The sequence below is a fragment of the Hyaena hyaena genome, unplaced genomic scaffold, assembly GCF_003009895.1.
Source record: "Hyaena hyaena isolate Hyena2069 unplaced genomic scaffold, ASM300989v1 scaffold_218, whole genome shotgun sequence".
Lineage (NCBI taxonomy): Eukaryota > Metazoa > Chordata > Mammalia > Carnivora > Hyaenidae > Hyaena > Hyaena hyaena.
The window spans coordinates 2,144,581-2,170,479 of record NW_024080851.1 but is presented as its reverse complement, the minus strand read 5'-3'; the positions used below and the strand labels follow the sequence as shown (position 1 = coordinate 2,170,479).

The following is a 25,899-nucleotide window of genomic DNA, read 5'->3' as shown; positions in this document are numbered from 1 at the left end:
AGCATGGTGTCCTTGTAGTACATCCACATTGCTGTAACAGTGGCCAAAACAAGACGTCGCCAAGGAGATGCCCTTCGGACAGAGCTCGAGACCCCAAGTCTAAAGGAGTCAGACGGCCTGATGTTGTGTTTTGATTTTTCACTAATGTTTTGTTACTTCCCTAAAAATTGAGTTCATGGAGATGCAGTCTGGGGATACATCCTGAGTGCCAACAAACACAGCACCCCAGCAGAGCGGCCCCCAGAGCTCCCGGCCCGCTGCCTGGCCGCCCAGCAGACCCAGGTCATGTGCCCCGGACTACTGAGGGCGCGAGCCTGTTCTCAAGCTTCTTTGCATCTTGGGTTTTCCAAGATTTTATTTGGAATAATTTTAAACACACCCATATGCCTGTTTCTTGGACTCCCCCCAGGACACTCTGCCACTGCATGTCCACACACAGGCCCTCTCTGTTTAAGGACACGTGTAACACACAGCAAACCCCAGGAGTTTCTTCTGAACCATGTGACCCTTGACTCCTGGCATTTCCACGAGGGCCTCCTTCCACTACTAGAAGCTCAGCCCACCTTTTCTCCAGCATGGGATGCAGGTCGGGGTCCTGAATGCACCTTAGTGGTCCTGCCCTGCTCACCTGGAATGTTCCAGTCTCTGTTCCTAAAGACCACTTTTCATTCGGTGCTTGTCTGGTGTTTCCTCCTGATTAAACTCAGGGAAGCAACCCCAACAGGACACGGCACAGGTGACACAGTACCTTCCCAGCATCACGCTGCCACATGCACTGTGAGTTCCTCCTTGACCCCGTCTTCCCCACAGTGGCAGCAGGGCTCCTCCTCCATGACAGCCATTTACCCGTGTCCACAGAGACTCCTCCTGGGCACCCAGCATTTCAAAGGCCCCCACTCACTCCCATCCCCGACTGCGCTGGTGCTCCGTCTCAGGCTTGACAGGTGGGGGCAATCGCAACATGCCCTGCTTACCTGGCCTCCCTCCAGGATCCTGTAGGGACCCGGTTCCAGACCCAGGACCAGTTTCCCGAAATGTCCTCACAGAAACTTCGAGCCCCGTGTGAACGAGCCCAGCCCGCCCACAACCTGTGCCGAAGAGCCCTCACCTCTACCTCCTCCTCCTCCCTCCAGGGCTGCCCATCCAAGCAGGCAGCCGTGTGCCTGGTGAGGTGCCCTCTGGACTATGTGGGCTGGGGAGGCGTCCGTACGTGCTGTGGCCGGGGCTCCACAGAGGTGCCTGGAACCCAGGTCAGACAACGGGGAGCTGTTCGCTATAGGCCTTTCTGGGAGAGGATGGGGTCTGCATCCAGAATCTTCCGGAGGTAGCACGGTCATGGGCCATCTCCCGATGTTCCATGTTGTTGACGAGCTTTTTAAGCTTACAAATCAAAGCACCATGTGGGCCAAATAGGACAAGTCAGTGGTGCGGGGTGGGGGGGGCCCATGTGCTGAAAGCACCGGGCAGCCGAGTGGTGTGGAGCGGGGTCCCCACGGGACGGAGGGGCAGTAGCTGCGTTCCCTGGGAGCGCGGCCCGTTGGTGCTGCCAGCACATCCCTGCCCCCCCACCCTTCCTCCCTGCTGGGGCTCAGGTACGCCTTCGGTGGTGAAAGGTGCTGGCCGACCTGAGAAACTCCCAGGGAGACGAGAGCGTGAAGGCCAAGGGCCTGCATTTCATTCTAGGGACGGTTTCCAGGCTTCTGGCATGCGCCAAAATGCTAATGTTATTTAATCTGCATTTGGGAGGAAGGAGGATACATCTCCGTGATGCTGGTGGCCGCGAGTGAGGAGATGGTGATGGGAAGGCCTTTCCTGAGAAACCCACATCCCCCCAGCGGATGGAGAGAGACAGAGAAAGGACTGTGGGCGGGCCAGTAGTCAGGACACATGGGGACCTGGGGTCAGCACAGAAACAGCACAGGGGGGAGTCCCTGGCAAAGGGCCAAGGAATAGTCAGCCTGTGACTCTGCTCATGAGAGGTGAACTTAAGGAAATGATCTAAGTCAGTCATCCAGGTACGAGGGGACAAAGCAAGTCCACACGGTCACCCCCGTGTCCCTCAAGCAGACACGGGTCCCAGAGCACCCTGCACCTCCTGAGCTCACCTGACCAGCTAGAGGGTCAGCTGATGGACCAGCCCCACCTGGGATGCGGCCTCGACCCTCCACCCTCAGATACCTCCCCCCACCGCCCATGACACCGAGTCGCCAGCACCTCCTGGAGGGGAACCGAGGACAGTGTGCCAGGCGGTTCTGGGACAGAACGGTCGGGGGAGGTGCTGACTTCACGTCTCTTGCCTGAGAGGCATTCTCGAGTGTGGGAGGGAGGGAGGCAAGAGCTGTCATCCGGTTTTAGCTGCCACCCCTGCCTGCTCTCAAAGCATCCACTCGGGCAAGGGGGGCGGCTGGGAAGCAAGCAGCATCACCTGCTGGGAGGTCAGAGGTGCGGACCAAGGACTCCAGCGAGGTGACAGGCAGCCCTGGGGCCCCCACCTGCTGTGCGAGGCCCTGGTGGACACCCTGCCACCCGAGGCCCGTGTCACTGCCCTGGGGCAGCAGGGGACAGTTGCCCTCTCCATGTGAGGCCGACTGGCCCCTCCCGAGGGTCTGAGGTCGGGCTGTGACCCCAGTCTTTGCCTGTCTTCATGTCACCCCTCCATCTGTGGGTCCTCCTCCGTCTCACATTTCCCTCTCGTTCTCCTCCGTCTCACATTTCCCTCTCGTTCTCCTGTGAAGTCTTATGTGCAGGTTCCAGGCTCTAGTGAGGACACTGGGGCATGCTGAGCCCACTGTAGCCCTTGGGAGAGAGGCTCCTGACTGTGTTTGTTGGTGGCCCTGGTGCCCAGCAACCTATGTGTCGGGAGTGACCAATCACGGCTCTCGACCTCAACTCAAGGGTGAGGACTGGAGTTCCCATACAGCTGATGAGGTTCCTGACGCCAGGCAATGCTGATCAGAGGGGAGGCCCTGGAGCTCTGCCATCTACCTCGGATGCCCAAGGGAGGGACCCGGGCTTGTTCCCAGCAGCAAACACAAGCAGGGTCTTCACGTGTCAGAGCAACACGCTCACTGAGCCACGGTAGCATCTCAGGTGCGTGAGCCCAAACGTCACCAACGGATAAACCATCAAACCCAGATCACAGCCTATGGTCAGGAGGGAGGGGACAAGGGGGAAGGAAGGACTGCATTCCATGGGCAGAACACGCCAGCCGTGCCAGGGCCGGGATGACAGGTGAGCTCAGGGACTGATATGCACACAGTGAGGCCGGCATACATGCGGCGCCAGCACTGAGGGTCAAGCGCTCTGCGGACAGCAGGGAGGGACCTGTCTAGGACCAGGGGACCCACGATTCCCACATGGGCCCTGCTGGCAGGGGGCCTGCAGGGAAGACTCCCCAAAGCTGTGTTCCTAGGCAGCGACAAATGCACCAGCTCCGGGCATGGGGAGGACGACCACAGAAGGCCTCCCACCTGCTGCAAGTGCTCCTCCCTGCCCCCAAGGGCTGACAGGGAGGGAACAGACAGGCCTCACTGGGAAGCCACTTCCAGTGTAGCCTCAGCAAACAGGTCTGGAGAGCGAGCTTCCGTAGAGTTGATCACATTACTAGCCACTCACCGAGCCTGGCCCCACGTGTGCTTGTAAGTGGCAGCCAGGATGATGAGGTGCATGTGTCCATCCCGGCCACAGCCACACTCAGGCACATGCACACAGAACAAACAAAGTCGCCTCTGCCAAGCAAAGGTGCTACGAGACAAGCCACTGAGTCACCCACAGCACATCTCCATAGCAGGGACGTTGGGTACACCGATCACAGTGGCTTTCAGGCTGGCCCGTACTCGCAGGGACACGGTTTCACACATCCCGGAGGGAGCATCAGAGCAGACGGGCTGTGAGGGGAGGGCTTCCCGGCTGTGCTCCTACAGGGAACACAATCACAGTACCACCTGGACTCCCTGTGGGCCCCGCTCTGGAGCCGCTGCACCCCACACTGGAGGGTGAGGTGCCCTCATCTGCGGGCACCAGCTTCACAGCTCCACCTGCCGGTGGTGGTCGTGGGGTGGGGGCCTAGGAGACCTGACCCTGCCTCCCACAACCATGGGAAGTAAGGCTGTGACCGAGAAGGCATTTTACAAACGACAGGAGCTGGAGATGTGACCGCCCATGTGGCCAGAGTGCAGGGACGGCCCCGGTGGACTGGGGGACGGAGGTACGGCCTGACGGTGAGAGGGTCTGAGCCCCAGAGTGACAAGGGGGAGTTGGTGTCAACCATCACACTCTCACAGAGAGAAGGGAAACCTTGCAAGGGCAGGGAAGTGCAAAGCAAGGCTGAGAACAAGGGCCGGGCAAACGAGACCTGCGCTCTGCAACCTGGTGTCCTCGTCACGTGGGGAGGCCCTGTGTGTGCCTGGGATTCCGGCACCCCAGCACTGACAGACCCCTCTCCACCCCACGGCCCTGCTGGTCCCACAGACAGGCCGGCCCACGGGCACCCATTCCGCAGATAGGCAGGTATTCACGAAACTGAAAACACGCATTTTTGCTTCCTTCCTTCCTGGCACACAACGTGCCTTTGAAACTCTTAGGTTTTATCCTAAGACCTGGTATCTTCCTGTGGGCCTGTCCCCTCCTCCATCCTGGTGAGGCACCCTGTGTCATATGCAACCCCGACGGGCAGCACCCACCAACCAAGCCAAGGCCCTGAAGAGGGGCCGGAGCCACAGAAGGTTCCAGTCAGTGGGGCGCTGAAGCTCTTGATGGGGCTCTGTAGCCCCGACTGGCTCAGCGAGACCCCGTTGTCAAATGAGCGGTCCAACCGTGCTCTCTGCGTTCCCTGGTAGGGCACCCCTGAAATCAACCTGCCTCTCGATTCTTACCCTGCTTGGCTGTGCCCCAGACGTGGCCAAGGCCTTGCAAGCAGGAGCCTCTGGGACTGGGGGAGACACCCGGGCGAGCTTTGCCGTGCAGGGGTGACCCTGCTGGGTACTCCACGGTGCTCATCGCCTGAGGCCACCACGTGCACCCAAGCACAGACCGCCCTGGGTTTCATGTAAACATCAGCTCCACTTCAGAGAGCCAAGTGGCAGGGCCTACAGGGCCGAGACCAGGAAAGGTGCCCTAAGCTGCGCCCTGGCCCACAGGAATCCAGCCCCCCCCACCGATGGGACCCCCACGCCCTCCCGCAGCCCTCCAGAGATGCCCACACTCACCAGAACGCACTTCCCAGGCTCCAGGCTCCAGAGGGAGCTCTCGGTGTTGACCTTGTGGGTGAACTTCCCTTCCATGAGGACGCGCTCCCTACCCTCCTCCAGCACAGCCACCCGAATGGAGCTACTGCTGAGGGCCACCGAGACCTGGAACCAAGGAGAAGGGGATCAGCTGGTGCCGTGAGGTGGTGCCTAGCACGTTCCAGAGCAGGGCCTGGGTGCAGACCGGAACACGATGCGGGACTGCCCCAGGGGCAGCGGGCAGCTGGACAAGGACCACTGTCCCAACCAAGTTATGCCTGAGTTGGCCTGCGCGTCTCCATCCCCTTCAAGTCAACATACTGCAAGTTCTGTTTCGACGTGTTGTCATGATGATGTGGGGAAAACTGCTGGCTTTCCACCAGAACCCCTGCTCCATCAGGGGAGACCGAGCCCACACAGGAGGCGAGTGCGGGTGGCGTAGGTGGGGTGTGCCCTCTCTCCGTCCTGCCGTCTGCACAGGGTGCAGAGGCCCTGCAAGCCCTCTTCCAGGAGCTGCTAAGGCTTCCAAGCAGAGATCGAGACCCTCCGTGGGGACACCTATCCTCTCCCCCACCTCCGTCCACTAGTCCTTCCGTGGGGACACCTGCCCCCTTCCCCAACCCCCTCCACTAGTCCTTCCGTGGGGACACCTATCCCCTCCCCCACCCCCCTCTGCTAGTCCCTTGGTGTAGACACCTGCCCCCTCCCCTGCCCCTCCCTGCCAGTCCCTCCGTGAGGACACCTGCCCCCTTCCCTGTTAGGCCCTCTGTAAGGACACCTGCCCCCTCCCCGGTTATCCCCTTCTTGGGGACACCTGTCCCCCTTCCTCGCCTCTCCCCCAGCCCCTCCGTGGGGACACCCGCACCCCACATCTGCCTCTGCCACCACACTGGCCAGCAGCCCCCAGGGCTCGGGAGCCTCGTCAGATCAGGAACTGGACAAGGGCAGCAAACCACTCCTGTCTCTTTCCAAACTCTGAAATCCGTGTCTATAATGTAAAATCTTTTCATGAACGTATGTACAGAATGCATTAAGTGAAGGGACACTGGAGGGGAGAACCCAGGCCTTCCTAAGGGTGCTGTGTGGAGACGATCCAACCACATGGCTCTGGAAGTGCTCATTAAACATAAAATGTTGAAAAGAAACTCTCAGAGTTGCAGATAATCAGGCTTGGCTACTGTAACCTAACTGTACTTCAAATACCCTCAAGTAGACAGAAAGATGCCATCCGGAGTCACCAGCATCCAGAGTCACCACTGCGAGGCGGCTTTTCCGGGCTTTTTAGGGGAAGGAGAATTCCGAGGCTGTGCCTGGGGGCAGGTGAGCCACTGTCCACACAGTTCCACATGCAGGCTGGGGTGTCCCATGGGCACAGCAGCCCGGCACCCAACCTCTGGGGGGGTTTACTGGTGACTTGGCCAGCTCTGCAAAGACACAGGCAGGACCTGGCACACTCCCAGGGGATCCAATCCCCGCCCATCAGCTGTCCTTAACCATGAATTTGGGTGTGCAATGGGGCACCCCAGGAGCAAGCTCGCCTTAATAAAATCCTCCCAGCCAGCCTTACATAACAGTAATCTCCAAATCTGGGCAAGCTTCTCATGCTGTTGGTCTTGCACAGGAGGGGAGAGCCAAAGCACGGAGGGGACCCAGACAGGACAAGCTTCCTGTTCAAGATGTCACTCTGGGTAGGGTGAGCACATCCCAGGCTCTGTGACCCACAGAAACAAAGCACAAAGAGGAAAAGCCAAGACTGAGCAAGGGAGGAGGTGGGAGACGGGGACAGAATTTCTGGCAACTCTGGGGAGACCAGTAAGAGTGTGGGGACGGCAGTGCGGAACAGGGACAAGGGACTGGTCTGCACCCGGGAGCCCCACCACCTGGGGCTTCTGGCCAGCAGTCAGCAGACAGGGAGGGCAGACGCAGAGCCGCTCAGAGTCAGAGGCAGCCCCGGATGGCAACACCGGGGAAGCCCCATCAGAAAGGACAGAAGGTGCTGTGGTCCAGACCAGTGAGGTGGGGTGGGGCGGGGCAGGGGGGTGCCACAAAGTGTTGGGCAGTTTGCTGGCCCCTCAGCCCTCCTCAGCTGGGGAGGCGCAGGCCCCAGACACACTGCCCCCTACTCTAAACAATGCAGAAAATAGTTTGTTTTTTTTTTTTTAATATTTTTATTTTTTTCTAGGAGAGAGGGAGACAGTGTGAGCAGAGGAGGGTCAGAGAGAGAGGGAGTCACAGACTGAAACAGGCTCCAGGCTCTGAGCTGGCAGTCAGCACAGAGCCCGACGCGGGGCTCGAACCCACGAACCGCGAGATCATGACCTAAGCGAAAGTCGGACGCTTAACCGACTAAGCCACCCAGGCGACCTGAGAAAATATGTTTTTAAGTAAAAAACAACCAGGGCACTGAGAATTGCATCCTTAGGGAAAAGATGCAGCATGAGAAACAAAGACAAAGGCTCCAAAACTAATTAGGAAACAAGGAGATTCTAACCTGTCTCCCACATGCGTCCTCAGAGAGGTGTGAGCGGGGTGTGGGAGCAGGAAGAAATAGAATGACCACACACATATTAAACACACAGAGGCTACAATAAAACTTCCAACAGAAAGACTGGGAGATGTCACGGGAGAGACACAGACCCATCCAGGTAACCTGTGTGGCGTGCCAGAAGCCACGGCAGCCACGGGACACTGCTCCTGAGTCGAAGGAAAACATGCCTCCAGACAACCCACCGGGGGCTGAACAGAACGAATGAAAGATGACTCACACAACCTCATGGTTTCATAACCTCAGGTATTTCAAACAGGCCCTTAAAAGTTCCACAGCGGAAGAAAAGAGTTTACTCACAAAACAGCTGAATGGAGGGAGGCTCTCAGAACTGGTAACACTGGATGGGGGGGGGGGCTCTCAGAACCGGTAACACTGGATGTGGGGAGGCTCTCAGAACCGGTAACACTGGATGTGGGGGGGCTCTCAGATCCGGTAACAATGGATGTGGGGGGCTCTCAGATGGGTAACACGGGATGTGGGGGGGCTCTCAGAACCGGTAACACTGGATGGGGTGGCTCTCAGATGGGTAACACAGGATGTGGGGGGCATGCTTTCCTTCTTCCAAGAGGACAATGTTCTTGAAGTTAGATTTCTGTCCATATCCGAACCAGGGAATAAATAGAGCTTTAAAACAACTCCATTTTAAGGCATTCAAGAACCCTGTATTTACAACATATCATGAGAAAGTTCCTTGAAGCTACAGCACAGCAAAGTGAGAAGAAAATTAAACCAGAGGGAGAAGCGTCAGATTTCCAGTAAAAGGGTCCGAAGTCCTGACCACCCACACAGCTTGGGGACGTAGCTCACAACCCTGTCGCACACACGCAAGTCGCTAAGGCAGCAGCACCCACTTATCACACATGTGCAAAACTGTAACTGCGTATGGCAACAGAGGTCACAAACCCACCGTGGTGACCATCCCACGGCGCATATGGACTTCAAGTCAGTGCATTATACCCCCGGGCTAACGCACTGTTATATGTCGGTCATCTTACTAAAACTGGAGGAGGGGAAGAAGAAGATGTGACCGGGACCCCAAACACTGAATTTAACCTGAGGTATGGTGAACGGAAACTCCCAGATGGCAGCTGTATGGAACTCCACCACACTTGGCCCAGGTTGGAATGCGAGGGGACAGGACTTCAGGAAGTGATTTCAGACAACATGCTGTAAAGAGTCTGGGTGGCTCTGAGGTTAGGATGAAAGGATACTATTTTTTACAAGAAAAAGAAGGCAAGAAACCCCAGGAAAACCAGAAGCCACACAAGAGCCTGATCCGAAATGGAACACAGTCAAGTAAGACCCCAAAAAAGCTCTCTTCGAAGACAGCAACATGAACACTGGCAGAAACTGCCAATATGTACTTTCTCTGAACTCTGGAAACTAACCAGAGGTGTGCAGGAAGCCCCATCTGTGCCAAAAACACTAGCTCTGTGACCTTCTTACCTCAGCTGAGACCCGTTCTCACTCCCCAGCCCCTCGGTCACCGGTGCTCCCAGCACAGCCTGGCAAGCCTCAGAGAGTGCGGAAAGGGGCCGGGGCTCCTTTGAATCTCCACTCCCAGAGAACTGAATACTTGTGACGTGTGACAGTTCCCTGGAAGATCCACCTGCTAGGCTGTTTGTAAATGGATGTGGAAAAAAGTCTTTTCCCCAGACAGTGTTTGTTGAAAACAATTAAGAGGCAAGTATTTTAATTTCACTGTGAACTGAAATAGCGGATAACAGTGGCAGCAAATAACACAAGGCTGGGGAATATAATGTTCATGAGGTTTTGAAAATCTGGGACACTTGAATGTACAGGCTGTATGCAAGCTTGGGAAAACCCCTTAGGTGAGGCCCTAACCCCAGCTGACTCTGAGCCTCTGCATGAGCAGGAAGTGGGAGCTATGGCAGAATCTTCAATTGTGAGGCTGAGTGTTAAAGGCATGCCCAGATATGCACACGGAGCCCTGTAGGAGAGAGTCAGTGGTTCTAGGCATTCCAGAAAGTCTGTGCAATCATTTGCTGATCGCTAAGCTCACCAGAGACTTCACTGGCCCCACACATAAAGAATATTGACTTTGGAAAATTAGTTCAGAAAAGTCATCAGGGGTGCCTGGGGGCTCAGTCAGTTAAGCATCTGACTCTCTATTTCAGCCCACCTTACAATATCACAATTGTAAGATCGAGTCCCACATCAGACTCCACACTGGGCATGGAGCCTGCTTAAGATTCTCTCTCCCTCTGCACCCCTCCCCTGCTCGTGGGCCCTCACTCTCTTTCTTAAAAAAAGACAGAAAGACAGATAAAAAGACAGAGAGGAGAGAGAGAGAGAGAGAGAGAAAGAAAAAGAAAGAAAAAGAAAGAAAGAAAGAAAGAAAGAAAGAAAGAAAGAAAGAAAGAAAGAATCATCATACAAACAAGAACTACATCAAGTACCAACAGCAACAAGCCACAGGGAAAAGGGAGTCTGGGTTCCAGAACCGCCACACTGTTATTAAAATTTTCAACAAAAAAATTTACAAGATTCACAAAAACAGAAAAGATAACCCATACACAATGGACAAAAACAATCAATAAAACCTATTCCAGAGGAAGTCCAGACATGGGCTTTAAGCAGAAGTCTATAAATCAGCTTTGATAAATACACTCAAAGAGCTAAAGAAAACCAGGTAAAAACAACTAAAGTATGGGAATAACATCTCATAAAGAAAATCAATAAGGAGATACATATTACTTTTTTAAAAGAACCAAATACAAATTCTGGAATTCAAAAGTAACTGGGGAAAAGAACTGAAGCAAAAAAATCTACTAGAGGCTCTCAGAGGCCAGTCATAGCAGCTGGGAGAAAAAATAGGAAACTGAAGACAGGTCACAAGAGAGGAGTCAGAGGAACAAAAGATAGGAAAAAACCTAGAAAACCTAGCAGAGCTTCGGAGTCCGGGGTGGACAGCACAAAGTATGCCACAACCTGCATTATGGAGCCCCAGAAGGAAAGCGAAAGAGAAGGAATATATGAACCATGGCTGAAAGGCCACATTCGAGAAGCTCAATGAACTCCAAGTAGTATAAATGCAGAGAGACCAAGACCCAGATGCATCCAGATCAAACTGTCAAGAAAGCCAAAGCCAGAGAAAGACTCTCGAAAGCAGGATGTGAAGCCACTGGGCAAGAGGCCTGCTCCTCAGTAGACTCTGCCACTGCCACTGCGGCCGCCACCACCGCCACTGGAAACCACAGGTTAGAAGGTGGTGGGAGGGAGCACTCAAAGGGTGAAGGGAAGTGGTGGCAACCAGGAATTCCATATCCAGCAACACTATCCTGCAAAAATGAAGGAGAAATTAGGAGATTCCCAGAGAAACAAACAAACAAACATCCTGAGAGAATTCACCCCACAGGCCCAGCTTTCCTCGCACAGGCCTTGCCGGAAACACTGGCAGTCTCCCAGGCTGAAATGAAAGGACACTAGACAGTGCTCTCAATCCACACGAAAAAAGAGAGTGCCGGTAAAGGGAGACACAGAAAACAGGGTAATAAGTGCACCTTTCATTTATGAGCTTTCCTTGTCTCCTATTTGATTTAAAAGAACTGCACCACAGGGCGCCCAGGGGCTCAGTCAGCGAAGCGTCCGAGTCCAGACTTCAGCTCAGGTCGTGATCCCGCAGTTTGTGAGATGGAGCCCTGTGCTGGGCTCTGCACTGAGTGTGGAGGCTGCTTGGGATTCTCTCTCTCCCTCTCTTCCTGCCCCTCCCGTACTCAAACGCTTGCTTTCTTTCTCAAAATAAATAAACAAACTTAAAAAAGAGAGAAAAGAGCTGCACCACAAAGGAGCAGAGAACAGAAATCACATATAAAACCCAATTCTACATACACACTGAAATTAAATCTGTACTGATTGTAATTCTGGAGAAAACACTAATAACCCCAAAAATATAGTTTAATAAAAGATGAGGGGATTAAAATACTACACTAGAACATCTCTAACACAAAAGAAAGCAGTCATGGAGGAAAAAGGGAACAAAAAAATCTCAAAACTTAACTACACACATCGAATAATCTAAACAGTGTGGTGTTGTCATAAAAATGGACACAGAGATCACTGAAACAGAATTTAAAATTCAGTAATAAACACATAAATTTAGAGTCAGGTGATGGTAAACAAGGGTGCCGAGGTAATTCGGTGGGGAAAAGAAGAGTCTTTTCAATAAACGGGGCTGTGACAAGGGTTATCCACACGCAGAAGAAGGGAGTCAGAGCACTCACTCCTGCCTTACACAAACATGAACTTGAAATGGACCAATAACCTCTAGTTAGAGCTAAAACCATGAAACTCTGGGAAGAAAAAAAAAGATGGAAATACCCAAGACCTCAGATGAGGCAATAGTTTCTTAGGCAACCAAAAATAAGACAAACGCTAGACTATTGATAAGGACTTCTGTGCTTCAAAAAACATCATCTCTTGGGCTGCCTGGGTGGTTCAGTCGATTATAGACCCAACTCTCGGTTGGTTTCAGCTCAGGTCACAATCTCACAGTTTGTAAATTCAAGCCCCGTGTCGGGCTCTGTGCTGACAGCTCAGAGACTGGTTGGAATTTCTCTCACCTCTCTATCTGCCCCTCCCTGGCTCTTTCTCTCTCTCAAAAAATAAACATTTTTTTAGAATTTAAAAAAAAAAAATCCTCTCTTAAAAAAAAAAAAACCATGGAGCGGAAGAAAATATTTGCAAATTATCTGACAAGGGTATAGTATTTATATTTAAAAATAACTCCTACAACTCAACAATGAAAAGAATCAATTTTCTAAAAGGCAAAGACACTGAATAGACACTTCTCTAAAGAAGACATACAAATAGCCAATAAGCACATGAAAAGATACTCAATGCTATGAGTCATCCAGAAAACACACGGAAACCACAACGAGATTCGTCCAGGCAGTCATCAGGAGGCAGACAATGAGTGACAACAGGTGTTGGGGACGTGGAGCCCACACACGCTTTTGGTGGGTATGTAAAATGTAAGCTAGTGTGAGCACTTCGGAATAGCTTGCGTCCCTTCAGAAACTTCTGGAGCTACCGTGTGTGCCAGCAGAGAACTGGGGATGTGTGCCCACGAATGGAGACAGAGGGAAAGGCAGGGCTGCCGCACGTGGGTGCGCAGCGGGCAGGGCAGACATGCCTCCCCGCCACCACCCCCCCCGCCTCCTCCCAAGTGACCAGGCCTGCGATGCAGGGGAAGGACCGGGGAGGTGGTCCCAGTGTGGAAACAGGGGTCGAGACCACCCTGGAAAAGATCTCATGTACAGGTGTGTCCTGACACAGGTCACAGGCTGTCACCCCAAGGGGCTGACAAGGACCCTAGCAAGGAGGCGCTGTGAGATCAAGACCACCACCCACAAGGCTGAGAGACGTGTCCCTTACCAAACAATACGCAACATAAAGATGACACGCAAACACACCATGTGGGAACACATCCGTGTTTACGAAGCGCAGTTAGCCTGACATCCAACACAGGAGCTGCTGTCAAGCCCAGGGCACTCCGTCCTCAGCAGCACCCCCACCTCCCTTATCCACACGCAGCAAGCGACCCACAGCAGACGGCAGGCATGGTCCACACCATTTCCTTAAAATAACACTTTCAAAAATCAACACTAGTGTCCATTTCCACCCCCCAGTTTTAGCTAATTCTGTTCAAGTTCTCCCTGTCCCTTATGAACAGGAGCATTTCTGGAGCATCTCCACCAAACCAAATACAACAGAAAGATCAATTCTAAGTGATAAAATTCACACCGTGTTAGTGAGGCTGCGGCTAGTAACTAATGAGGAAGGCCCACAGCACCACCACAGCAGTGCCTTCCGTAAGAGAAACAAGTCATTTCATTTCCTGAACGGTCAAATGGGAAACCATTAGAATTTAGACAAAGCTGCTCGAAAGCAGTAAGAAAATCCAAGTGGACTATAAGGCAGCAAAGGTCCAAAGAAGCTCCATCAAAACACAACCTACTCCTTTCTAAAATAAATTAAGTTCTGCAAGGAAAAAATATAAGCCGATTCAAATATTAATAACAAAACGACGCAATAGGTCTGCAACACACACCACAGCCAAGAGGCTGACCTGAGATACAACTGTAAAGAGCTCCTAGAAATCACTAAGGAAAGGCCCTAAGATTTGACCAGCGCATGTAAGGACATGCTGAAGCTTACTCACGAGAGGATATGAATCCACATACACCAAGACACTCTCCCGCCACCCATTCCGCTTCTACTAACCCCAAACACCATGACGACGTGCCCCTGAGCACCAACAACGGGAACGTGGATCAGTGCACCCCCGCGGAAGGCCGTCAGCAGTCCAAAGAAAGGCTGTGCCTCTTCATCTGGTGACAGCGCTTCCTGGCAACGCTCCTGCACACGCCCAAAACAGGGTGCATCGGACAGCGCTCTCTGCTCCCCCATCTCCACCACAAGACACTAGCAAGGACCACAGTGACAGCCACCAGAGGCTGCGTCAGTAACCACCCACCGCCTGGAGGGGCCCCGGGTGCCCACGCCTCTGCAGTCCTAATGCACCGAGGACGTGGCAGTGCACACTCACACGCTGACCCACAAGCTCAGGACATGGTGACCGAGGCCAGGGCGGGGGCTGGTGGAGGACAGTGGGACAGGGGCAGCCTGTGAAGAGATCATGTTGCGCACCCAAACCCGCACAAAGTGGAACACAGCTCCGCCCCCCAAGAGAAGGGACTCCACGGCTCGGAGCTTGCAGGACGAATTCCATTGGTGGCACCGAGCTCAGGGGCAAAGCGCCATGGCAGCAGATGTGCTCAGAGCCTCGGTGCCGCTCTGGAAGATTCCTGAGGTGAAGACGCAGGACTCCTCAGTCAGCAAAGACTGTGCACGGTCCCCAAGCAGAGGGGATGTCATACCAGGGAGGAGGGAAATTGTGCAATCCAGCCAGGACTCTGTCTACGACAGTGTCGCCACGCTTTTCACTCAATAGCGACTGCCTAATAGGGCAGGAGAGGGGCCCTGCAGCCCTCGGTTCCACCGCTACATAGTCAGATGGCCTGGGACCTCAGTGGCTCGCACCTCCAGTTCTCTCAATGGCACGGGGGTCGGCCTCAAAACCACAAAGTTCAATTTTCCGGCAGCCAAGTCCTGGGCATTCAGTGAAATGCCAGATGTGGGACACCGGCAGGGCACCAGCACCCACCCTGGCGCGGACATCCCCCTGCTCCTCAGCATGGCAGGCGAAGCGAAGAGCTGAGTGCACTTCACTCCTACTTGACGCCAAGGCCTCAGCCGAATTTTGCTTCAGATCCACCAGCAAAATGGCTGTGTGAAAACAGCAGGACCCTAGCCGTGACGTGCTTCACACGCTCTTCCATCCACCATGCCAGAGGACCACAAGCCCCAGCACGGAGGAAGGAGACAGGGGCTGCTCTGCTGCTGCTGGCACCGGTCACCGCCAGAGGAGGGGCCGGGGGTCCCCGCCAGCCTGTCGCGCACTCGCAGGGCTGCCCGCACAACAACCGTGACTTCACCACCGGGCCGTTGCGACCATAGCCACCACCAGACATCGGTCTGACAAGTGCCACAGACAAAACCCCAAAATAAACACTGCCACCAGGTAGCTGTGACAGGCACCTCAGAGAAGGGCTTGGAAAGCAGCCAGTCCAGAAAAAAACTAACGATTCCAAAGAAAAAACCCTGAGATCAGCAAAATAAACGTACTGCTAAGTTTTAAGTGAACTGTGGTTAAAACTCTTAAATCACTAAAAAATGTGAGAGACCACAGAGGTTTACAAGGTCCCAGGGGCGCCCGGGTGGCTCAGTCAGTTAAGTGTCCGACTCCTGATCTCAGCTCAGGTCATGATCTCTTGATTTGTGAGTTCAAGCCCCATGTCAGGCTCTCCAGAGCTGCTTGGGGTTCTCTCTCCCTCCCTCTCTCCTTCTCCTCTGCGTTGGTATAGGACTAGCAGGGAATCTGACGATTGCTAACAGATTAAATCTTAAAAGTTCTCCTCACGAGAAAACATTCTGTTACTATGTGAGAGGACAGGTGTTCACCAGACTTGCCGCGCTGACCCTCGCACGGAACAGACAAACGCCAACGCACCATGCTGTACGCCTGAAGTTAGTACTGCAAATTTCACCTCAATGCTTTAAAAAAAGAGCAGTGGGGCGCCTGGGTGGCTTAGTCGGTTAAGCGTCCGACTTTCGCTTAGGTCATGATCTCGCGGTTCGTGGGTTCGAGCCCCGCGTCGGGCTCTGTGCTGACTGCCAGCTCAGAGCCTGGAGCCTGTTTCAGTCTGTGACTCCCTCTCTCTCTGACCCTCCCCTGCTCACGCTGTCTCTCTCTCTCTCCTAGAAATAAATAAAAAACATTTAAAAAAAATAAAAAATAAAAAATAAAAAAAATAAAAATAAAAAAAGAGCAGTAACGTGGACAAAAAATACCCCTGAAGAAGATAACGGAAACTTGAGTCATGTCAGGGATGAAGCCAGGCCGGCAGAGACGCAGTCAGCAGGTGTCACAAAACACCAACGCGAGAAATCGCCTTCTTCCAACTTGGCCTTGGCCTTGGCCTTGGCCTTGCCGATGCACCACACGGCAGCCACCACTCCCCGAAGTTGCCACACTGGTGCCCACTGTCACTGTCTGTGCCCCACGGAGGTCAGTCCCAGAACAGCAATCTCATCCAAGCCTTGGGAACCACCTCAGTCAAGGTCTCAGGCGGGAACAAGCACACGGCCACCCTTGGTGAAAGTGAGGACATATCGAGGTCACAACACATGTATCTGAGAGAGGGCGTGGATCTGACCCCCAGGTGTGACAGCCTGTCCCCCAGCGGGACATGATCAAGTGCACAGGACCCTCGAGACACAGTGCTGGTGGCAGAGTCAGGAGACTTGACACCGCCATCACCAGCATGAATGTTTCCCAGGGTGGAAAGCCAGAGGCCAGGTGACCTGGGTCTCCAGAGTCAAAGAGAAAATAACTGGTTTTAGGTTAGGCCTGATACAAACTCTTTTGAAGAAAGTCCCAGAAGTTCGTGGAGAAGTCAGAAGACAGGAAGTACAGCAGCAAGCCGTAGCTATCTTTAGCAAAGTTTGTAGCCAGCACTTTTCTTAACTGATTCACCTGCATACACAGCAACCCCAACAAAAGGTGACACCTACACCAGCGTCTGCCCCACTAGAACCGAGAAGATGCTGGGCAAATCCCCCCCCCACTCGAGCCCCAGAAGATGCTGGGCAAATTTCTCCCCACTCCGGAGCCCCAGAAGATGCTGGGCAAAGTCCTCCCCCACTGGAGCCCCAGAAGATGCTGGGCAAAGTCCTCCCCCACTGGAGCCCCAGAAGATGCTGGGCAAAGTTGCCCCCCAGGAAGGCCAGTCTGCACCTACCAGAAATGGAGGAGATACAGTCACCAGAACGAGATGCTATATGGATGACCCCTAGTCATCAGGTCTGACTTGGACCCTGAAGTTCACCTGACCAGGGGTCAGCGAGCCCTTGTGACATCTCCACACACGGGGTGGGAGGAGGGCAGAGGGAGAAAGAAGCAGACAGGATGCCCCAACCAGCATGGCTCAAGATCCCTGACCCACAACCACATGGAGCCGAGAGGCCTCAGGGCTCCTGCCTTCCCTCCCTCTGATGCTGTTGGGTGTGCGTCTTCCAGAGGCTGCCCAGCCCCTGCCTGGTCCTGCGCATGGCTGGGCCCGTTTCAGGTGCAGCCTGGGCGGTATGGGGTCAGTGTCTCAGAACGGGGACCCTGGAGGGGCTCGCTCACCGCCCAGCCTGGCTTTCTCCACACACAGCCAGACTAGCCAGGGCCAGGGCCACTTCAAATGACAGTTGAATCCAGAAAAAGTAGGAGCAAGTCATGTACAAGCTCTACTTTGCGCATTCCAGAACCTTCTCTTTGGAAGAAGCCGGCAGCACTGCTCTTTGAAAAGCGAGAAAGCAGCAGGAGCTTCAGAGGCAGCGCACCCCAGGCTCGGGGTAGGGGCACCTGTGTCGCTCGGGGGTCCAAGGGACCACTCGGCCCCTCTGTCTCTTCTACAAAACACGGAAGGCACTGCCTCCCTCCCAAAGACCGAAGCAAGGATACGGTGTGTCCGGCACACAGCCCGAGCTTCCGCACTGAGGGGATCACGATGATGTCACATCCCACCTCCCAAATCATACAGGGCTTTTCCTTTCAAGGGAGGCCTCCCTGCTCGCATGACTCCCAAGTAAAAACCCCTCTCTCCCCCCATCAGAGGTTCCGTTTCTGCTCCTGTTCAACAGTGAAGACACCAGCTCAGGCTTCAAGCACCCCTGCTCGGGCAAGCACAGAACCGGGAGCCACGGCCACTGCACAACCTGGGGGGTCTCCGCCCTGCCTCTCCAGGCGCTGCCTTCTCCATCCGTGAAACGGGTGTGACAAGCATCACCCTGCCTACCTTGTCAGGCTTTCTGAGGGGACACCACACAATAAACCACAGGATGACACTGGAGCTCAACACCCAGCAGCAGGTGTACCCAAGCAGCACAGCAGGGCTGAAGGACAGCGGAGACCGCAGGCCAGGCCAGCGGGCTCCGGCACAGCCCACACCGGACATCCGCTGCCACAAAGAAAAGCTGGGTGAGGAGCTGGAGGGGCCCCGCCGTTACCTGCCTCCCCTTCACCACGTGCTTGGGCACCGGCACTTTGAGCTCCAGGTCGGTGTAGTCCTGTGACCAGGTGTAGTTCTCACGCACGGCACCGTTGTAGCTGTCGGGGTTTCTCTGGAACTGCTCCTGCCTCCTGGGGAAAGACGACAGGTGAGATGGCACCGACCACCACGCCCCGGCCTCACCCCACTCACATCCTGCCTATGCACTGGCCCTACCCCCCACCTCCAGCTCCCAAGAAGCTCTTCCTGGCCCTCCTCCTGAGGCCTCCTGGGAAACCCAGGGATAAAGGGACATGCTGCAGAGAAGTCCTTGAGTGCGGTACCCAGGTCTGGGGACAGGTGTCCACAGCCAGGGTCCATGGCACAGCCTGGCCTGCCGACCTTTGCAGACTCCACAACCCAGCTCAGTCCCTCAACTGAAGGGCCTCAGTAACAGAGCCCCGGGGGCTGATCTTTACCAAACAGCCCAACTTGCGCCCACAGCTTCCACAGGAACCCAACGGCAGCCCTGGCCCCACTTTAGAGCCGCCTTAAAAACCCATCGGCCATACCCCATTGTCCCTGTTGGGCCAACCCGGTACAGGTGCACACGGATCTGGCAGAGTGGCAAGGCTGATGTTACAAATAAAACACAATAAGATATTTGCTGTTAACCTTAACAGTGCTAAGAAAGCATAAATATCACATAGAAATGTTTGGACTCACAAGCCCACTACTGGGAGTTTCAGACCTAAATTCAGGACAGAAGCCTAATCGTGGAGAAGGTGATACCTTTGAGTGAGGACGTCCCCCAGCAACAGGTGCAGTTCAGCCACCTTCTCCAGCTCTCAGGGAGCCTGGCACACACACGTGGAGAAAGGCCCAGAGACTGCACTCGTGGGGAGACATAGAATCAGGCACGTGTCCATCTGTGCAGATGAAGACACGCAGAAAAGGGTTGGAGCAGAGGCACCCCACCAGCCCCCCATCTCTGTCAGGTGGTGGCTCTTGGGGAACATGTCTACTTGTACACCTTACATGTGAGGCTGGCGTCCATCACTGCCCAGCTCTAGCAGCTGATAACTGGCTGCTACCAGGGACTGAAGTGTGACCAAAAACTGTTATAGTGTCCTAACCTCTAGCACCTCAGAATGTGCCTTATTTAAAAGTTTAAATGAGGGGCACCTGGGGGGGTCTGACTAGGTCATGATCTCACAGTTAGTTCATGGGTTCAAGCCCTGTGTCAGGCTCTGTGCTGACAGCTCAGAGCCTGGAGCCTGCTTCGGATTCTGTGTTTCCCTCTCTCTCTGCTTCTCCCCTGCTCACACTCTGTCTCTCTGTCTCAAAAATAACTGCTCATGCAGTCTCTCTCTCTCTCTCAAAAATAAATAAAACATTTTTTAAAAATAATTACAAAAAATTAAAAATGAAAGTTAAATGAGGTCACGGGGGGGGGGGGGGGCACCTGATCCCCTGTGTCCTTCGCCAAGAGGAGACCAGGAAAGGAAGATGCCTGCAGAGGGGCGGTGGTGTGAAGATGGCCAGACAGCTGCAGGCCTGGGGGCTAGGGGCTGTCCACGTGCCCAGAAGCTGACAGAGGCACAGAGGGCCCCACCCAGAGTCTGGAAGGAAGCTCGGGAGAGAGCCCCAGGGAGCAGGGTGGGAGGAAAGTGTGCAACTCAGATGAGACGTGGGTCCACTTCCTAAGAAATACACATGGGTGTGTGGACAAAGCGTGTTCCGTCTGTGTGAGGTCTCGGAGGGCAGAATAACAGGAAGTCTGACTTTCTTCTCTGTTTCTTTAGGCATTAAGTTCCTTGCAACAGACATTGTACCCAGAGAAAACGGCTCTTCTTCAGGAATCCTGGACAGGAGGCGGCGATCCACCCCAAGGCTCTAGGACCGGGCAGCTGTCGGCCTGCGTCCCGACGCTAGGACGGCTTCAGGGCTGCGGCGTGGTGGTCATGCTGGAGTGTGCAGGGAGCACCCCCAAGAGCCAGGACGGGGTGGGGGTTGGGGGGCTGGAGCAGAGATGTCATCCTCCCTGCACAGCCTGCCGCACGGCCTTCGGAGTGTGCGCGTTAGCTATTAGAAACCTCCAAGTTATGGAAACACAGAAATAAAATAGACACAAAACAGGCCGATACGGCCTCACACTTGGCAGAAATCCAGAGACAAATCTCAGGACCCTCACAGAGGAGGGGCAGCCATGTCCCAGAACACAGAGCTGAGCCCTCCTCGGCAGAGCCGGGTCCTGCTGGGGGGCATCCCGCACCCTTGGAGCCGTGTGCTCATAGAGGGGCCCTGCTCACCCAGTATCGCCCCACGGGCAACTATGCCCTGCAGCCCCATGGAGCCCGGCAACCTGCTGGGTGCATTTTTTAACGCTTGAAGTCCATGTTCTCTTTAAATAAAGTGGATTATTTCCAGCTAACAGTGTGTAAAAATAAGCCTCCTGTCATGTGCAGGTGCTCTGGGCCCCCTCACTCCATCATCCCCATCATCCTCGACTGGCTGGAGCCACACCCCTGCAGCTGCAGATGTAGCTATGCAGGGGAGGGGAGGGAAGGAGCATGAGTCAGCACACAGGCCTCCCTGCAGCACAGGGGTCCCAGGAGCCCATGGTCGGCCACGTCAGAGGAGACACCAGGCCAGGCTCCTGTGCCACAGCCAATACCCCCTCCAGGGGTGGGAGCTCAGGCCCCTCCCTCCTCCATGCCCCTGTGTGGGGCAGGAACCAGAGCCTTTCCAGTGGTGGCCGTGTGACAGTGATGGGGAAGGAGTCGCAGCCCCTACAGTTGCCTGTGCAGGATTTACTGCATGTGGGACATGCGTGGTGCCCTCAGGACCCTCCCAGGCTCCAGGAGTGGGAATGGCTCCCACAAGCGTACCCATGGGAAGGACCAGGGCCTTCGCATGTGCGGCACGAGCATTGAGTGTGTGCATGTCTAAGGCGGTTTACCCTCTCCCCTTGTGGGATACCTCGGTCCCTCCCCCTCCTCACTGACCCCACTGCCTACGTCCCTCCCACTGACCCCCCTCCCTCACCGATCCCACTGATCCCCCCGCCTCCTTCCTCCCACTGACCCCCTCCCTCACTGATCCCACCGCCTTTGTCCCTCCCACTGACCCCCTCCCCCCTCACTGATCCCACTGCCTCTGGGACCTGGGCAAGAACCACAGCAGGTGTGGGCTCCTGCACTTCCCCAGCTGGGTGAGGCAAGCCCACCCTTGGAGGTCAATGCTCTGCATCGAGAGCCTCGTGCCAACCGTGCCCTCCTGCAAGCAGGTCCGTGGGCCTCGTCTCAGTGTCCAGACATGACAGCCACATTCACTGTACCACTTGGACAGGAAGGGTTGGACGGCACAGTCGGTGCAGGTGACCCACCCAAAGGGCACCAGGCAGGCCCTCTTCCCGGCTCCTCCAGCAGCAGAAGCCCACGGCCTGGGGTCCCACGCTCCAAGTCCATGTGGTCATTGTCCTGCCCGGGGCCACTGTGCCCCTCACACTTGGTCGCCACCCTCTTCAACACACTCCCGCCTGGAAAGAAGTTTGGCTCAGGACACTAGGTTTGTTATCACCCTGCTCCAACTCAGGGCCTAAAATCCATCCCATCCTGCCAGCATGCAGCAAGCAAAGGAACAGAGAACGTGCTCGTGAGAACCAAGTCCAGAACGTGGGAAACTACAACAGGCAAAGTTCCACATTTCTTTACAACTCAACAGCAACAGGTTGAAAGAGAAAAGCAGAAGAATTCTAAATCAGAAGGCTCAGAAGACCCAGCAAATGCCACGTCTGGACCGGCCAGAGCTCCAGTCTGGAAAAATCAGCAGCAAGAAGACAGAGATACTCAGGAAAATGTGAACACAGACTGGGCGTGAAGCGATTACAGGACATTCACAACGATCACGTTAAGCTTAAGTCTTTTTTTCTACTGACTTACGTATGGGTAAGTTTACTGATTTCTGGGTCTGTCCTAACACATCTGGGGGCAGGGAGAGAGAGACAGGAATGGAGAATGCTAAGTGAGGAAACAGGGAAGCTTCGTGGGTGCTGACAGTGCCACCGTGTCCTTTCGTGGAATCTTTAAACCCTGAGGGTCAGTCTGTGCACCTAGAGGGGGACCTGCTGGCCCAGGACCGTCCCATGTCACGGCACCTGCAGCGTGCTGGGGCAGAGGTCCAGCCCCCCGAATACACAAAGAATCTCGTGGCTTCCCTGTGTGCTTATGCTTACTGGCCATGCGAGCTCCTTCTAAGCCACTGGAGCCACGGCCTCTGTTGGTGCTCCCTGGCTGCAGAAGTGCTCTGCACATGCTGGAAAGACCAAAGGTTTCGCAGCTCCCACATGCTGCCTCTTACTTTCCTCATGGTGTCTGACTAACCCAAGGCCCGTTGCAGGAATCAAACTCGCCACACCCCATCCAGCTTCAATCCCTAGGCCCTGCGGTCATCAGCCCCGCGTCCCACCTCGCTCCCCTGCGTTCTTGCTTCTGCTCCTGACCGGTCATAAAAGAAGCCCACGTGACAACCCAGTATGCAGCCGTGGGGACACCCAGGGCGCCGATGCCCCTGGCCTGCAGCTCCCACTCACCCCGCCTGCCAGGAGTCTCTCCACCACCGCCATCAGCGTCTGATGCAAAATTTTTGTCACAGAGTATATTTTGATAATCTGCCTTTAACATTTTAATTTTGTAGCACAATTAAAAATACCAATGATTTTTTATTTACCTAAAATAATTGAAGCCCCTCATAACACACCCATGAATAACTTGATAGATCAAAGTGCTCGGAGGGCCAGCCCGCAGAAGCAGCATTGATATTTACTATACGCTGTTCTGATGAACTGAAGCACACGTTTGTTACAGCGACACTTCTTCTTAAATCACGTTGTTTAAAAAAATTTTTTTTAATGTTTATATTTTGATAGACAGCGTGTGATCGGGGAGGTGCAGAGAGAGAGGAAGACACAGAATCTGAAGCAGGCTCCAGGCTCTGAGCTATCAGCACAGAGCCTGACTCGGGGCTCGAACCCATGAACTGTGAGATCATGACCAGAACTGAAGTTGGACACTTAACCGACTGAGCCACCCAGGAACCACCCCCTCCATACTAATTATTTTAACAAGGGAAAAAAGATTCCAAATATTTTACAAGTATGTGAATGTAAAATATGTATTTTCCAACAAAAATGAGATAACCTCCATACACATGGCAAGCAGAAAAGGCTGAATTCTTAGTCTTAACTCCATTTTCTTTTCCTCATCATCCAAAATCAAACAAGTCATGACCAGCTTTACTACCTCCGCTCAAAACAGACTCCCCAGTTGAGTAGTAATCACACCCGAGAACACCACACCAGACCTCCAGCACCCACACTGACAGGAGGGACGTGATCATGCGGCCACGGGCCCAAATGTGCACACGGTGCGCAGAGAGCGCACAGCAGGAAGTGGGGCCATGGATGCCAAAGAAAACTGGGAGGAGCTTCCCAAGGGAGCAGGGTTTCCAGGGTCAGGACGCCACCCTACCCTCACTCTGCAAGACCCACCTCTTATGGGGCCATGCCTCTGCCCCTAGGGGCCTGCTTCTGGTATCAGGGTCTGCGGGGACAGCAGGTGTCAGTCTCATTAAAGGTAAACAGGAAAAGACAGCAGAAGGACACTGGGAGGCCCGGGAGTGGAGTGAAAGCAAAAGCAGCAGGGTGGACAGGCCACCCTCCACCCGTCCTGGCGATGTAGGTCACAGCCCAACAGGGGCAGCCCATCCCATACTGGTGAGTGGTGCGGCACACAAGCAGGAGCAGCGTGCACGGAGCAGGGCAGGAGGGGATACCAGGACAGCTCATGGGGTCTGCGGGAGCAGAGGGAGGCCAGGGACACACCAGGAGGTGCCCCTGCAGCCAGCAAGTCTACAGACATGCTTATCATCACTGCCCGTCACCTCACACCCCTCCCCTACCCATGGAAGGAGGAGTCCCACCTGGTGTGTGTGCTGCCACAGAGTGCTCAGGTCCCCGTCACACAACTCACGTGGCCCCGTCCTCCCGCGTGGCCCTCACATCCGCTTCCTGCCAGCCCTGTGCCACACGAGCACACCATAACACAGCCACCCCGCAGCCAGCCCCCCACCCTTCCCAATTCATGGGGGGGGGCGCTACCAGCAGCAGCACCACAAGAGGGCTCTGGATAGGTGACGTCAGCACGCCAGGCCCAGGGAGCTGAGCGCCTGGCATTGAGGGGGACGTGCCAGCCCAACCCCACCGCCCTCTCCCAGCAGCTGTGTTACCCAGTCCGTGTCTGCACAGGACCGTGAACCAGGAAGAGCGATGTGAGTCGCTACAGGAATGGACTGTTAGGAAATGCAGACCACTGGGCACAGCCCCCTTCCCTCTCTGTGAAGAGATGAGAAGCACACTTGAGTGAAAGAATCCGGACAAAGGACACACTGCTCACAGCCATCAGCACCATTCTCTAATGCAAAAGATGAGCCACAGGTTCCCTTACTTGAACATCTCCGCATTAACGCGTGTTCACAACCATCGTACTCAGAAGCAGAGGAGTCTCCATGCACAATACCCCAAAGATGAAAAAAAGCATCAGTTTTCTTGAAATAAGCCCCGGCTTTAAATTTGCCTGGATTTGATCTCATTTCAAACACAACAGGTGTTCTCAAGGCAGAAGCATGAGAAATTTCAAGCAGAAACCTTCCTACTTTCAAATATAGAAACAAGACCCACCCGAGAATAGGAAAAGGTTTTAACTCAGGCTTTAAAATTTAAAAATCAAGTCAGGAATTCTCAGGCCAAATTCTGTTATCACAAAGTAAAAACGAGTAACAGACCTACAAGTAACCAATGTATATACCACAGAATGAGCAGAAAGGTGGGCTTGGTCCTGGGAGGGGCGAGGAATGCATCCAGGAAGAGGTGGCCGCCCCCATCCCCACGACCCGGGTTTCTCCCATGCGGCAGTGGAGATACAAACGCACCCACGCGTGTCTCTGCCCTCTCATCGTGTCTCTGCCCTCTCATTGTGTCTGCCCACTCACAGATGACCTTGCAGCAGCTGCAATCCCGTTCTCAGAAAACAAAGACCTGTGGGATGGAGGGGTGATCGCAAAGAAAAAGCCAACCTGACACAAGGACCAGCAGCTGCAGTCGAGGAAATCATGCAGGAGTTTCCCAGGGGGAAAAAAACAAAACCAGGGATGCCTGGGGGGTTCAGTCAGCTGAGCGTCCAACTTCAGCTCAGGTCATGATCTCACAGTTTGTAGGTTCAAGCCCCGCATCTGTGCTGACAGCTCAGAGCCTGGAGCCTGCTTCGGATTCTGTGTCTCCCTCTCTCTCTGCCCTTCCCCTGCTCATGCTTTTGCTATCTCTCCAAAATAAACATTAAAAAAATTTTTTTTTAAGTCTACTAAATACTTAATGAGTTAAGCAAAGTTGCAGCTTAGAAGACTAACATGCAGGGGCGCCCGGGTGGCTTAGTCGGTTAAGCGTCCG

At 54.3% G+C, this 25,899-nt stretch overlaps 1 protein-coding gene across 1 annotated transcript in view; it reads right to left on the bottom strand.

Moving 5' to 3' along the window:
* The window catches only part of NUDCD3 (NudC domain containing 3), a 57,306-nt gene that overhangs the window by 5,297 nt on the left and 26,110 nt on the right, over positions 1 to 25,899 (bottom strand). Inside the window, exons 3-4 of the mRNA XM_039242990.1 lie at positions 18,415 to 18,547; positions 5,208 to 5,351 (exon numbers count right to left, since the gene is read on the bottom strand). Of these exons, the coding sequence (XP_039098921.1) occupies positions 5,208 to 5,351; positions 18,415 to 18,547 (277 nt within the window). The remainder of the gene's footprint in view (positions 1 to 5,207; positions 5,352 to 18,414; positions 18,548 to 25,899) is intronic.